General features: G+C 44.1%; 1 protein-coding gene across 1 annotated transcript; it reads left to right on the forward strand.

The window, feature by feature from the left end:
- The first annotated feature begins 73 nt into the window (after positions 1 to 73).
- On the forward strand, positions 74 to 16,411 carry LOC137007537 (nidogen-1-like). Its single transcript, XM_067369078.1, has 8 exons — positions 74 to 220; positions 321 to 599; positions 14,485 to 14,580; positions 14,691 to 14,820; positions 14,949 to 15,073; positions 15,165 to 15,443; positions 16,051 to 16,146; positions 16,262 to 16,411. The coding sequence occupies exons 1-8, from the start codon at positions 74 to 76 to the stop codon at positions 16,409 to 16,411; spliced, it is 1,302 nt and encodes a 433-aa protein (XP_067225179.1).
- Positions 16,412 to 16,433: the final 22 nt, after the last annotated feature.

Raw genomic sequence — 16,433 nt, forward strand, 5'->3', positions numbered from 1 at the left:
AAATAACCATGAGATATGAAAGAAAAAAGTAGGCACTATAAAATTTCCTCCTTTAAAACTTGAAACACTCAAAATGTTACTATTGGGAATATTAGGAATATTCTACCCATATGGAGATGTAGAGGATGTGAAAAACCCACAGTTGGATGATGGAAGTTCTCCACTGATCCCCTTGCAGCAGCCATTTGTATACTTTGGCCGTGTATATGACAAAATATTTGTAAGAAGCATTCATTAATGATATTCATTAATATATATTCCTCAGTATATGAATTAATTAATTAAATTGAAAATCCAGATAACATATTTTGTTCCTACAGGTAAATAATAATGGAGACCTGACCTTTGATGTCCCACTTTCCCAGTGGTTCCCCAATTATTTTCCTGCATACTCGATCAGAGACATCATCGCTCCACTGTGGACAGACATTAATAATCGTGTAGGAGGAACCATCTCTTACCGTCAAGTAACTGATGGTTATCTCTTAAATCGGGCTTCAAGAGACATAAACAAACATTTTCCCAATGTGAACTTCTCTGCCTCGTGGGTTTTTATTGCTACATGGGATAAAGTACCATACTTTGGAATGACAGAGACAGTAAGTTTTTCTTTCATTTAGCATGCACTTGTAAACATTGAATGTTTGTCTCTCAATTATCATTGTATTGCATTATATATTATGCCCCCATAAAAACATACAGAGCTTTGATCATAAAACTAAGCATTTAAATATCATCTTACTAAGACATAACTGGGAGATACAGTATAATGATATTTATATGCATTTTATGTAAGTAGTCTGTTATACTGTTATAATTATCCCATTGATTTACTGTAACGTAACTGCTGTGAGACACGAAGGTTGAGGATCCAGATGCAGTCTTTCTTTAGAGTAATCCAAAAACAGAGTCAAAAAACAGGAAAAGGTCATACACAGGAGAGCAATCCAAACAATAACTGAGATAAGGGAAGATGTAATCTGATTTAACCCAATTCTTAAAGGGTTAGTTCACCCAAAAATGCAAATAATGTCATTTATTACTCACCCTCATGTCGTTCTACACCCGTAAGCCCTTCGTAAATCTTCGGAAAGCAAATTAAGATATTTTTGTTGAAATTTGATGGCTCAGTGAGGCCTGCATAGGGAGCAATGACATTTCCTCTCCATTAATGTACTAAAAACATATTTTAATCAGTTTCTTGTGAGTACAGAGGTTCAATATTAATACTATAAAGCAACGAGAATATTTTTGGTGCACCAAAAAAAACAAACAAACAACTTATATAGTGATGCCCGATTTCAAAACACTGCTTCAGGAAGCTTCGGAGCATTATGAATCTTTTGTGTCGAATCAGTTTTTCAGAGGGCCAAAGTCACGTGATTTCAGCAATTTGGAGGTTTGACACGCGATCCGAATCATGATTCGACACCAAAGATTCATAATGCTCCGAAGCTTACTGAAGCAGTGTTTTGAAATCGGCCATCACTAAATAAGTCGTTATTTTGTTTTGGCACACCAAAAGTATTCTCGTCGCTTTATAATGTTAATATTGAACCACTGTACTCACACGAACTGATTTAAATATGTTTTAGTACATTAATGGATCTTGAGAGAGGAAATGTCATTGCTGGCTATGGAGGCCTCACTGAGCCATCGGATTTCAACAAAAATAACTTAATTTGGTTTCCGAAGATGAACAAAGGTCTTACAGGTGTGGAACGGCATGACGGTGAGTAATAAATGACATTATTTTCATTTTCGGGTGACTAACCCTAAACAAACCCTTTAATAATAATTTAATAATTTTAATATTTTTTCAAATAAGAAAAGCCTGGATTCCCAGCAGTTGAATAGTGGATTTGGCCAATGTTTTTTTCTCTTTAAATGATGATAGTCAAATTAACTTTTTCCCCTATACCAATTAGAAAAAGAAAAAAAAAAAACACTTTACTAAAATTTATTAGACAAAATTCTTTATAGTATCCCAAAAATCAGTACCTTGTTAAATGAGTTAAATTGCCAAACTTGATAAAATACCACAATGCAACTTTTAAGGAGAAAAGGAATAACAGAGATTTATTTATTTACATAAAGATAATAATACCCCCTCTTTAAAAAAAAAAAAAAAAAACAATAACTGAAAATAAATATAAATAGGACACAGAGAAACTTTTACCTAATGGTATGTAAATTACTAATTTTCTCAAAAATAAAATATATAAATCACCTTCTTAGTCTCAAAATGTTTTTTCTCTCTACGATTTCTAACCTTTTCCGTTAGTACTTTAGTACACTGTGATCAATCTACTTGTTACGAATGGGAGGCTCAGGCAGGAGATCCAAGTGCAGCGTTTATTTACAGTGAGGATGGTCGTACAGGCAGAGTTAATCAGGGGCAAACAGGAACAGCAAAGGACAGGCAGGGACGACGTCAGGGTACAGGCGGTAGGTCAAAAGGCAGGCAGATATCGATCATAGAACAGGAAACAATAAACAATCCAGGGGTCCAAAGGCAAGCAGCAAAGAATCAACACGGGAAACAGACAAGGTCGGGAACAGAAAGGCAAACAGGGAAAAACGCTCAGAAATTGCAACATGAATGTTAAACAATACTTCGCGGTGAGGTGGTGTGTGTGGAAGTCCTTTATAGTCCAGGTAATGAGCTACAGCTGGGTGTGGTGATTAGTGATTAGTGTGAAGTGTGTGCAGGTGAGTGACAGAGAGGATGATGGGAGATGAAGTCCAGGAACAGTGACCGGAACAGACGGTGATCATGACATAATGCCCCCCTCCCGGAAGGCGCGTCCTCGCGCCGTAAAAGGAACAGCTAGGGAGGGGGGGTGGGTGCATTGGAGATCTAACGGCAGACGGGGACGGAATCTCCAATGCAGCCCCAGGGACTCAGGCAGCCACGGTGGGTCAGGTGGCTCAGGCGGCCATGGCAGGTCAGATGGCCTGGGCAGCCACAGTAGGTCGGATGGTTCAGGCAACCACAGCCGGTCAGGTGACTCGGACGGCCACGGTAGATCAGGTGGCTCGGGCGACCACGGCAGGTCAGGTGGCTCGGGCAACCACGGCAGGTCAGGTGGCTTGGGCAGCCTCAGCAATGAGTCCATGAATGGCCCAAGTGGGCTACAGTCCATAAATGGCCCTGACAACAGTGACTGGGCAGGGTCCCCACCCACTAGCTCCCCACCCACTAGCTCCCCACCCCTAGGTATACTGCCCCCCCCAAAAAAAGTTCTTGGGGATTTCAGCGGGGCCCGTCGCAGGTTCGTGGGCAAGGAGTTCGGGTGGCGCCGGCAGGGCAAGACGCCTGAATGGCGCCGGCAGGGCGAGGAGCTCGGGTGGCGCCGGCAGGGCGAGGAGCTCGGGTGGCGCCGGCAGGGCGAGGAGCTCGGGTGGCGCCGGCAGGGCGAGGAGCTCGGGTGGCGCCGGCAGGGCGAGGAGCTCGGGTGGCGCCGGCAGGGCGAGGAGCTCGGGTGGCGCCGGCAGGGCGAGGAGCTCGGGTGGCGCCGGCAGGGCGAGGAGCTCCGGTGGCGCCGGCAGGGCGAGGAGCTCCGGTGGCGCCGGCAGGGCGAGGAGCACAGGTGGCGCCGGCAGGGCGAGGAGCACAGGTGGCGCCGGCAGAGCGAGCCACCTGGGCGCAGTGGGAGAGACCTCTGGAGTAGTCTCTGGACCCCCAACGGCCTCTTGAAAGGCTTCTGAGCCTTGAGGAAAGAAAGAAGCCTTCTTCCTCCTTCTCCTCTTCCGAGGGTGAGGTGATGGTTCCCAGGTTGGAGTGGATTCTGGAGCGAAGTCAGTGGCTGGAACGTCCCCTGCATCCTTACGCACCGCAGGGGCGGCCATCTTGCCCGTGGGCACTGGCAAAGCAGTCTTTTCGTCCATTGCGTCCAGAGCACTCGAGTCCATGGATACCGGCGAGCTTGAGAGCGTTGAAACCGGCGAGCTTGAGAGCGTTGAAACCGGCGAGCTTGAGAGCGTTGAAACCGGCGAGCTTGAGTGCGAAGCGGCCGGCGGGCTTGAGTGCGAAGCGGCCGGCGGGCTTGAGTGCGAAGCGGCCGGCGGGCTTGAGTGCGAAGCGGCCGGCGGGCTTGAGTGCGAAGCGGCCGGCGGGCTTGAGTGCGAAGCGGCCACCGGGTTTGAGAGCGAAGCGGCCGACGGAGACTTGGGGATGCCAGCTGCTCGGACTGAAATCAACGGTGGATCGGTCACACTGGAACGCAACCCTCTCCGCTCCCGGACTGATCTAGAGACCTGACGTGACTCTGGGCGATCAGCGGCGACGTGACTTTGCTCTGGGCGATCAGCGAAGGCGTGACGTTGCTCTGGGCGATCAGCGAAGGCGTGACGTTGCTCTGGGCGATCAGCGAAGGCGTGACGTTGCTCTGGGCGATCAGCGAAGGCGTGACGTTGCTCTGGGCGATCAGCGAAGGCGTGACGTTGCTCTGGGCGATCAGCGAAGGCGTGACGTTGCTCTGGGCGATCAGCGAAGGCGTGACGTTGCTCTGGGCGATCAGCGAAGGCGTGACGTTGCTCTGGGCGATCAGCGAAGGCGTGACGTTGCTCTGGGCGATCAGCGAAGGCGTGACGTTGCTCTGGGTGATCAGCGGAGACTTGACTTGATGTTGTTGTGGTAGTAACCGCCATTTTGTGAGTGTCTATAGGCGCGGCGGCCATTACATGACACAGCGAGGTGTCGAAATCCTCAGCAACACCCACAGTAAAGGGAGACCCGCTCAGTTGCAAAGCCAGCTCGATATATTGTTCTAAAGTCCCGTTAATCTCATGTAGTGGCATGACGGAGCTGAGCGGGTCCGATAATCCACCGTGAAAAAATATCATTAAACAGTCCTCACTGAAACAAGTTGATGGTGCCAATTCGATAAAATCCATGACATAATCCTCAATGGGTCTGTCTCCCTGACGGAGACCCATTAACTGGGCAGATGGATTCATCTTGGCGGTGATAGAAACACTCACGGAAGCTGCTGGATCTGTGGTGGTGAAGTATTCTGTTACGAATGGGAGGCTCAGGCAGGAGATCCAAGTGCAGCGTTTATTTACAGTGAGGATGGTCGTACAGGCAGAGTTAATCAGGGGCAAACAGGAACAGCAAAGGACAGGCAGGGACGACGTCAGGGTACAGGCGGTAGGTCAAAAGGCAGGCAGATATCGATCATAGAACAGGAAACAATAAACAATCCAGGGGTCCAAAGGCAAGCAGCAGAGAATCAACACGGGAAACAGACAAGGTCGGGAACAGAAAGGCAAACAGGGAAAAACGCTCAGAAATTGCAACATGAATGTTAAACAATACTTTGCGGTGAGGTGGTGTGTGTGGAAGTCCTTTATAGTCCAGGTAATGAGCTACAGCTGGGTGTGGTGATTAGTGATTAGTGTGAAGTGTGTGCAGTTGAGTGACAGAGAGGATGATGGGAGATGAAGTCCAGGAACAGTGACCGGAACAGACGGTGATCATGACACTACTTTTAAGATAACCAATTTAAAACCTGTAAGAGTTAAACACTCTTTTCTCCAAAATCACTTAAATCAGTAAAGAAAATTAAACACTTCTCTTAACCTCAATTGTACACTTCAAAAAATCGTCTCGGGTTACGTATGTAACCATGGTTCCCTGAGAAAAGGGAACGAGACTCTGCGTTTGCAGTAAACGCTTTGGGGAACATCACATGACCCAGGTCCGAAAGTCAACTATCAACAACTCCAATCCCTATTGGCCGGCGACAGCCTATGATGTAATACGGAACGACCCGGAGTATAAAGGAGTGCCTGGAGAAACAGTCAGTATCTATCATCTTGAGGGACTGTTCTGCAGGCAGGCATCCTGAAACATGGCAAGGAAACGCAGAGTCTTGTTCCCTGTTCTCAGGGAACCATGGTTACATATGTAACTTGAGACGTTCCCTTTCAAAAGGGAACTCTACACTGCGTTTGCAGTAAATGCTTTGGGGAACGATATACCCACGCCGCCATGCTTGAGGAGAGTGCATGCCAAGAAATATGGCTGAGACAAAGGCTCCAGAGCAGTTAGAGAGCAGAGAACTGCTTGGCAACTCCCCCTTGGTGCACACCAGGCTGTCAGTGACAGCATTCCCTTTGGCCAACAGCCCAAACTGAACTTCAAGAAGGCCTTCCTCAGAGGGCCTACAGAAGTTGTTAAGGCATCTGGAACCAGCTTTTCCAAAGAGAAAGTGGTCCCTTTAAGGGAATGTGGCCAAGGAACCGAAGGGAACCTCGGCCAGTCACTAGAGGGGAACAAAGTCACCCCCAATGCCACCAGGGAGGCCGAACTGGTCTGTCAAGAGACAAACTTAGTCTTGGCCAATCCTGTCTTAATAAAGAGCCTCTAAAAACGCATTCTTCATAGAAGATAGTAAGTAAGAGTGACTGCAAAGAGGCAGAAACAAACTCAAACCCACTCGTACAGACGGGCATCCTGGAGAGCAGAACTCAGCTGAGTGCTATGAACCCTCCTATTGAGGGGAGATAATCCGCTCATCCTAGGATCTACTCAATGCTTAATTAATGCACTGAGGAGGCTGTGCGCTAGAGAACCCTGATACAGTGGAGCACAAACCAGCCTGGGGCTGAATCTTAGGAGGAGGCCTGATTAAGGCCTACCACCATGATCATCTTGGGGAGCTAAGCACTATTACAAACATTACCCTAAAAGGAAGTACAAAGCTCACCTAACAGGTAGACCATGCAATGGGCACATACTCATGGAGGCCAAAGAGGGGCCTACAGCATGATAGTAGCTATATGTGAAACAGAAGTATATTCAGAAAGTGGCCTGGAGGGGCCACCCTGAACACCTGTCTTGCTGGCAGCAGACAGGCAACTTCAATGGCAGCATAAGAGGCTGCAAAGCACCCGCATGATAATCTACCCAACACAATCCAATGAGCAGTGTACTCAGTAAAAGCACCTTTTTACTCTTTCAAGCAAGAGGAATACAACATACATCAACACATAGTCGAGGAAGGCCCATGCGGGCCTATCACCTCAACAGACACATGGCATCAGCTCGTGGCAGAGTTCTTAGGCACCGAAGAATGATAAATAACAGACACAAAGGAGGTTAAATATCATCTGGGCCCCTGGCCAACCAGAAGTGTATTTAAAGGTTCTCAGAGAGAAATACACGTCAACATACCACTATGCTGAAAAAGGCGGCCAATAGGTCCTAGCAACCTTTAGACATATGGCATAAGTCCAGTGGCCATCTTTAGGAGCATTGAATAGATCCACTGTGATGAGCAGGGCGGGCGAGAGCCGTGAGGGAACGGCGCGAGGCCGGTGATGTGAGTGTTAATGATCTTCACCTGTGAGGCGCGCTGGCCTTGAGTCTCTCACGGAGGAGCTCCCGGAGCATAAAAGGAGGAGCGACGACAGTGAAGGACGAGAGAGGACCAGGCCTGGATATTATTTTATGTTTTATTATGTTTGTGTGGCCGACAGATGTCCGCGAGGGTCTGCCGGCATTACTTTCATTTTGTTCTTTGTTTATTTTGGTATTAAAGTTTTGTTGAATGTTCGCCGGTTCCCGCCTCCTTCTTCCCGTATATACGAACTGTGTTACATCCATCTTAGACATCTAGGTGGCTATTAGCTCAACTAGCATAAGATCAGGCTCAGGGAGACGGATGCAGTTCAAACCAAACCTCAGTAAGGTTTCACCACAGCATACACCCTGAGGGGCTAGCCACTCAAAGTACTCAGAAAAGCACCATAAATTCTCTCAGCGAGAAGAGTACGCAGCTGAACTCCAAATGCTATACCGGAGGCCGAGAAGAGGCCTACCTTAGTAAACATATGGCATCAGCAAGTGGCTGCCATAACCCGTCCGCCCAAAAGCGATGTATTTAGTATTGAAACTTCCTCAGAAGAAATACATAGAACGCTGCCACCCAACGTGAACAGGCCTGATTAGGGCTTATACGTTGAGGTGGGGCGTGGCCTTTTTTAAGGTGGTCAGGTTTTTTCCAAAGCATCCTGCCAGCAAATCAAATAAAAAGGAGGCCTAGTGGGGCTTACAATCTCAGCGACAAGTGGCGTTCAGCAACTGTAGAGTAAAAACACAGACTGTGCCAGACTCAAGGAGGCTGATGTAGTTATACCCTCAGTAAGGTTTTACCACCAGAACTCACCCTGAGAGGTCAGCCACTCAGAGCAGTACTCGGAAAAAGCACCTTTTTACTCTCAAAGTGAGAGGAGTACATAACTGAACTCCAACATGCTACGCAGGAGCCTTAGTAAACACGTGGCATCAGCAGGTGGCGACCATAACAATACCAACCATTAGGCCATGCCTTCAAACATTAGTTTCTAAAAGGAGTGCATATTACGCCACATACTCCAAGAGAGGCCTGCTTAAGGCCTACTCAACAGAGCTGGGGCGTGGCCAATGGTGGTATTGGATTCACAAGCATCCTGCCAGTATGTCAGCTAAAAAGAAGGCCTATAGGGCCTACAATCTCAGCAACAAGTGGCATTCAGCCCGTTTGTCCATATAACACATACTGTGCCAACATGTAAACTAAAAGGAGGCCTTATTAGGCCTACCGTAGTAAACACGTGGCATCAGCCAGTCCAAGACCATATCAACCATCAAGCCACGCATTCAGTGGAAAACCTTTCATGCACTACTTAGAGAAGGAATGCACATTACGCCGCCAAACTCCACGAGAGGCCTGCTTAAGACCTACTCAACAGAGGTGGGGCGTGGCCGATGGTGGTATGGGTTCTCGGATTCCCAGGCATCCTGCCAACAAGTCAGCTAAAAAGGAGGCCCCGCGGGGCCTACAATCTCAGCAACAAGTGGCGTTCAGCCTGTTTGCAGAATAAAACACAAACTGTGCCAACATGTGAACTAGAAAGGAGGCCTGTTGGGGCTTACCATTCTAATGACACGTGGCTTCAGCTCATGAAATACTGAAAACTATGTGAGCAAACTATGATCAGCTACCAGCACTTGTTAGAAATACAATTGCTAACTAGAAGGAGGCTAATTAACCATAAGAGCCTACAATCAAAGTTATATGCAATATAGCTTAACAAGATCACAAAAAGAGAGGTAATAGAAACCAGCTTTTCTCAAAAAGTGGTTTTATACTACCCTGAGTATGCAATCCAACAGGTGATGCACACAGTAACACCAATAAACCTACATATGGGGAATATTAGGTCACCAATGTCTCCAAAAGCAGCTACATGAAAAAGCCTGCTATTATGAGAACAGGTGCTAACCTGTGGCAGCATAAGTAAGTTCACATATAACGTAGGGCAAATGTCTAGAACTTTAAAGCAAATGCAGCGCTTTGATGTATATGCTATTTTCAAAGAGGAAAATAATTTTCTCTATACAGATTCTCAAATCTGTACTGAGGACGGATGCTAAACATTAGCAACGTCAACTCAAAGTTGATAAAATGAGGATGGATGCTAAACATTAGCAACGTCAACTCAAAGTTGATAAAAGAACACAAGTAGCTCAGAGGAAAGAACACATTTTCCATAGCATAAAAGTTCTAGAAAGTGGGGCCTTGCACACACAGCATGAACTTATCTACACAAAGATAAGAGCCTACCACCTGAGATAACAGCATCAGGGAGTCTAAAAACAGTCTACATCCTAGATGTTAAACTGAACAATTGCACCTACATAGCAAGGGGATAATGGGCATATGGCCTAACAACTCCCTCGGGAGGAGGCCAGAACTAGGAACTATACAACCTGACAAGGGATAGTATACATAGGGTTATATGTAAATAACACACCTAACCTAGCTCTAGCCTAGCCGCTAAACTATGGGCATTCTTACAGGGCCACAAGCCTAGTGAAGCCTGGGTTTCACCTCCAAATCTCATGGATAAGAGAAAGAAAGTTAGGCTCACAAGCAAACAATGTCAGGCGGCTGATTAGGGCCGACCTAAACATACATAATAACTGAAGTGACAAGTGCTAACTCAAACTAATCTAGAAAACAGCAGATGACAAGCTACTCTAAACAGGTGGCTAAGAGGCCATTTTGTGGCCTGCACAACATATACTCTAGCCAGTCTGTCAACTTCAGTTTGCCCAAAAAAAACCCCTAATTTTTTGACTACATGCTCAGAAAACTATACAGGAAAATAAGGTCTTATTTTAAACACATAAAATATAGACCCTCCTGCGGCTCAAAGACCGAAGACTCCTAATACTCCTTTTTTACATGAAAGGATGGAATCTAGGGTTCTTTTAAGCCTAAAAGATCCTCTTACTATCAAACAGAAACAGTGGCATAAATAATCACTATGGGCCCAGCCATCAGTCTGACCATAAGAAGCATCTGAGCATGATATATGTTTATATATATTATATACAGTGGGTACGGAAAGTATTCAGACCCCCTTAAATTTTTCACTCTTTGTTATATTGCAGCCATTTGCTAAAATCATTTAAGTTCATTTGTTTTCCTCATTAATGTACACGCAGCACCCCATAATGACAGAAAAACACAGAATTGTTGACATTTTTGCAGATTTATTAAAAAAGAAAAACTGAAATATCACATGGTCCTAAGTATTCAGACCCTTTGCTGTGACACTCATATATTTAACTCAGGTGTTGTCCATTTCTTCTGATCATCCTTGAGATAGTTCTACTACTTCATTTGAGTCCAGCTGTGTTTGATTATACTGATTGGACTTGATTAGGAAAGCCACACACCTGTCTATATAAGACCTTACAGCTCACAGTGCATGTCAGAGCAAATGAGAATCATGAGGTCAAAGGAACTGCCTGAAGAGCTCAGAAACAGAACTGTGGCAAGGCACAGATCTGGCCAAGGTTACAAAAAAATTTCCGCTGCACTTAAGATTCCTAAGAGCAGAGTGGCCTCCATAATCCTTAAATGGAAGACGTTTGGGACGACCAGAACCCTTCCTAGAGCTGGCCATCCGGCCAAACTGAGCTTGGTGAGAGAGGTAAAGAAGAACCCAAAGATCACTGTGGCTGAGCTCCAGAGATGCAGTCGGGAGATGGGAGAAAGTTGTAGAAAGTCAACCATCACTGCAGCCCTCCACCAGTCGGGGCTTCATGGCAGAGTGGCCCGACGGAAGCCTCTCCTCAGTGCAAGACACATGAAAGCCCGCATGGAGTTTGCTAAGATGGTGAGAAATAAGATTCTCTGGTCTGATGAGACCAAGATAGAAATTTTTGGCCTTAATTCTAAGCGGTATGTGTGGAGAAAACCAGGCACTGCTCATCACCTGTCCAATACAGTCCCAACAGTGAAGCATGTTGGTGGCAGCATCATGCTGTGGGGTGTTTTTCAGCTGCAGGGACAGGACGACTGGTTGCAATCGAGGGAAAGATGAATGCGGCCAAGTACAGGGATATCCTGGACAAAAACCTTCTCCAGAGTGCTCAGCAGTGCTCATTGAGCATCTCTGGAGAGACCTAAAAATGGCTGTCCACAAACGTTTACCATCCAACCTGACAGAACTGGAGAGGATCTGCAAGGAGGAATGGCAGAGGATCCCCAAATCCAGGTGTGAAAAACTTGTTGCATCTTTCCCAAAAAGACTCATGGCTGTATTAGATCAAAAGGGTGCTTCTACTAAATACTGAGCGAAGGGTCTGAATACTTAGGACCATGTGATATTCCAGTTTTTCTTTTTTAATAAATCTGCAAAAATGGCTGCAATATAACAAAGAGTGAAAAATTTAAGGGGGTCTGAATACTTTCCGTGCCCACTGTATATAAATATATACACACAGGAGGTGGAAGAAGAAGAGGAGAGGGTAGATAAAAATCACCCTATGTAGCTGGGGAATCAATTACAAACGCAACAGTGTTTATTTACAATTGATCACCCATATCACTCTCGCTCCATCCTCCTCCCGTCTGTCTGGGCTCAGATACAAATCTGAATGGCTAGGGATTTTTCCATGCCCTCCCGATCTCAAACACGGAGATCAGGAAGGAATGGAAAGTCATGGAAGCTGCCACATTAATGGACAGAAATAAACCGCTCATCGAGCCGCCCGCGTGCGGCCCCTTTCTTAACGCGCTCTCACGGCAGCTGCAGCCCATCTATAAGCGCGTCCCAAAACCACCAACAGCTCCGCATACACACCAGCCAGAGGAGCGCTTGCTGCCAGACGTGATGACGTCAAACACGAACGTCATCGTCATCCACTCGTTCTTGCCAGCCCCTGGGAAGAGAGATAGAATACAATTCTCTCAAACCTCCCAACGAGCTCATCTGCGAGCCCTATGACTGCAGCCACCGCTATGCCTCAGCACAAACAGGGCCAGAATCACCAGGCACAGATGCAGACAGCTCTTCCCTCGGGAAGAGTGCCAAACGAGAACGGAGCGTCCCGATAGGGAGACGCTCACAGTAAACAACAGACAAACACACAGACAGCGCCCTCAAGCACTGTCTATGTGCACTCCTCTCCAGACAGAAAACGCCCAGAAAAATATGTACATCAAGTGTCAAACCCTGGGACACGGATAAACACACTCTCTTGAACGTTTGTAAGGCATATATAAAAACCCTACCGGAGTCGATATAGTTGCGATCAGACAGAACAGGACCGAAAGACGATGAGATACTGACTGTTTCTCCAGGCGCTCCTTTATACTCCGGGTCGCGCCATATTACGTCATAGGCTGTCGCTGGCCAATAGGGACTGGAGTTGTTGATAGTTGACTTTCGGACACCTGGGTCACGTGACATTCCCCAAATCGTTTATTTCAAACGCAGAGTAGAGTTCCCTTTCGAAAGGGAACCTGTGTTTCACAACATACAAGCTCATTCAGTTCAATATTATATAGAGTCACGCAGTCAAATATATACAAGTCAGTGATGCAGTTGAAATACTAGTTTTGTTACCGTTGGGGCTTGGGTCTTGACAATGAATTCACTTACATCCATCCGATGAAATTGAAGTAATGTTGAGATTACGTACACCATGAACACGCTGTTTCCCATCACGAGCAATCCTGAACATGCAATGAATCGAGTAGATCCACGTCCCATGACGAACCACATGATCTGTCCAGCATGTGATGAATCCAAGAATGTCCAATAACTTCCTCAACAATTATTGTTCCGAACTTGAAACGTCACTAGCTGTTAAGCCCTAACATTAGTCACGATCACATACGTCTTGACTCAGTGCATTGATTCAAAAAAAATAAATTAAATAATGAAATACACTTTAAATAAAGAACAGAAACAAAACGAGCACGTTACTCTACACTTTGGGCCTTATATTTCAAAGAACTATATAAAGTCTTCAAAATGATGCACTTATAACACACGCGCACATTATAACACACTTGCATTAAACAATATCTTACTGGACATAAACAAAAAGACAGTTACATCATATTTTGAAATTTAAAAAAAAAAAAAACATTTTAATTCATGTTATTTCTCAACATGAATCATATTCAAATAGACATTTTAGGGGTCCCTACACTGAGAAATCCAAATGACCAGGCAAAGAATCAAAAACAAGACATGGGAAAACCAGGATACAAGGCTCAGAGAAGCAGTACAAACAGACATGCAAGACCTACACTCTAAAAAATGCTGGGTTAAATATGGACAAACCCAGGGATTGGGTTGTTTTCACCCAGCCTTTTTTTTCAACCAATTTTGGATTTATTTTTTTAGCCAGCAATATATTAATATAGTAAAAGGCATGCTTTTGCTCACCCCCAAATAGGGGCAAATTTGTGGGGTATTTTAAGCTGAAACTTGACCAGACCAGAGACTTATATTACATCTTGTGAAAGAGGGCATAATAGGTGCCCTTTAACCCAACCTGCTGGGTTTGTCCATATTTAACCCAACTTGGGTTGTTTTTAACCCAGCATTTTTTAGAGTGTAGCGATGAGTGACTGAAAGAACCAGGTTTATATAGGCAGACACTAACAAGTAAACGAGCAACAGCTGAATGTAATCATGGCTGATGAGTCCGGGCAGTGAGTTATGAGAAATGAAGTCCATGATAGTGAGGCAATAGTCCGGAGTGAGTGCCCTCTGGTGGCCATCAAGGGCACTCCAGCTGGTGATCATGACATTTACATTACAAGCTATCAGAATATCATCTTACTTTTTGGTCATATAAATATCAGCAACTGCACCAAACTGCATATTTTTGCTCAGTTTATGATTCTTCCTCTTCCAATGTGAGCTCCATATTCTCACTATGTCATTCTGTATCAGCCATAAAAGCCTGATATATCAAATATGACACTCAACACAAAACACATATTGCAATTTTTATTTCTTGAGATTTTTTAAAAATGTTTTGTATAAAGTATGTTTATGATTATTAAAGTACATAAATGGGCAGATGAACTGCTAAAGCACTGCATAATTAACCAAGAATAAAGACAGAATTACTCTCTGTCTATGAGCTATTAGGATAATTTTCTGTTTCTGTAACAGAGTTCATCTTTTCAAGTTGTTCTGGTCTCTGGTGGCTCTCTGTCTTTTGTCATGATGAACTATGGAAATATCTCCTCTACGATTCAACGCTTTCAGGTTAGAAAGAATTGTATCTCTGAACTCTGGCACTAAGATAACATTAGAGAACTTGTAAATATCTTGTACTACAAGGACTTTTTGATGACGACTGATTTTTGTTTACTCAGGCTGGCTATGACACAATAAACTCAACCAATTATTATTCTATACCTGTGGCTGATGAAAATAAACTCTCCAACTCCAGCAATGTCAATGTACCAGGACGATGGGTATTCCGTGTTGATAGCGGGCCTAAGGGTAACTTCACTGTTTTATATAACATCAGAAATAGCCATGAAATATAACATGAACGCAAAAAGTAGGCACTATAAAATTTCCTGCTTTAAATCTTGAAACCCTCATGATGATATTATTGGGAATATTAGGAATATTCTACCCGTATGGAGATGTAGAGGATGAGAAAAACCCACAGTTGGATGATGGAAGTTCTCCACTGATCCCCTTGCTGCAGCCATTTGTGTACTTTGGCCGTGTATATGACAAAATATTTGTAAGAAGCATTCATTAATGATATTCATTAATATATATTCCACATAGATGATGTCACTTGAAAATCCAGATAACATATTTTGATCCTACAGGTGAATAATAATGGAGACCTGACCTTTGATGAGTGGTTTCACCAACATTATCCCAATTATTTTCCTGCATACTTGACTAGAGACATCATCGCTCCACTGTGGACAGACATTAATAATCGTGTAGGAGGAACCATCTCTTACCGACAAGTAACAGATGGTCCTCTCTTGAATCGGGCTTCAAGAGACATAAACCAATATTTCCCCAACCTGAAGTTCTCTGCCTCGTGGGTTTTTATTGCTACATGGGATAAAGTACCGTACTTTGGAATGACAGAGACAGTAAGTTTTTATTTCAATTAGCATGCACTTTCAAACCTTGGGTGTTTATTTGTCTCACAATTATTCTTGTATTGCATTGCATTATAAGTTTTGCCCCCATAAAAACTACAGAGCTTTGATCATAGAACTAAGCATTTAAATATAATCTTACTAAGACATAATTGGGAGATATAGAGTGATATTTATATGGATTTTATTTAAGTGGTCTGTTATAGTGTTATAAATATCTCATTGATTTACATTACAAGCTATCAGAATTTCATCTTACTTTTTGGCTATATATATGTCAGTAACTGCAACAAACTGTAAATTTTTGCTCAGTTTGTGTTTTTCCTCTTCCAATGTGAGCTCCATATTCTCACTATATCATTCTGTATCAGCCATAAAAGCCTAATGTATCAAATATGACGCTCAACACAAAACATGCAAGTTTTATTTCTTGAGATATTTTTAAATATTTTTTTTCCCCAAAATCTTTGTTTATGATTATTAAAGCACATAAATGGGAAGATTAATTGTTTTTAATTAAAATACTGCAGAATTAATCAAGCATAAAGATGATATTCTATCTATGAGCTATAAGGATAATTTTCTGTTTCTGTAACAGAGATCATCTTTTCAAGTTGTTTTGGTCTCTGGTGGCTCTCTGTCTTTTGTCATGATGAACTACGGAAATATCTCCTCCACGGTGAAACACTTTCAGGTTAGAAAGAATTAGAATTGTATCTCTGAACTCTGGCACTATGATAACATTAGAGAACTTGTAAATATCTTGTGCTACAAGGACTTTTGATGACGACTGATTTTTGTTTACTCAGGCTGGCTATGACACAATAAACTCAACCAATTATTTTTCAATCCCTGTGGCTGATGCAAATGAGCTGTCTAACTCCAGCAATGTCAATGTGACGGGACGATGGGTATTCCGTGTTGATGGTGGGCCTAAGGAGGGTAATGTCACTGTTTAATTTAAACATGATAAATAGCCAT

The sequence above is a fragment of the Chanodichthys erythropterus genome, chromosome 19 (assembly GCF_024489055.1).
Source record: "Chanodichthys erythropterus isolate Z2021 chromosome 19, ASM2448905v1, whole genome shotgun sequence".
In the NCBI taxonomy this organism is placed as follows: domain Eukaryota; kingdom Metazoa; phylum Chordata; class Actinopteri; order Cypriniformes; family Xenocyprididae; genus Chanodichthys; species Chanodichthys erythropterus.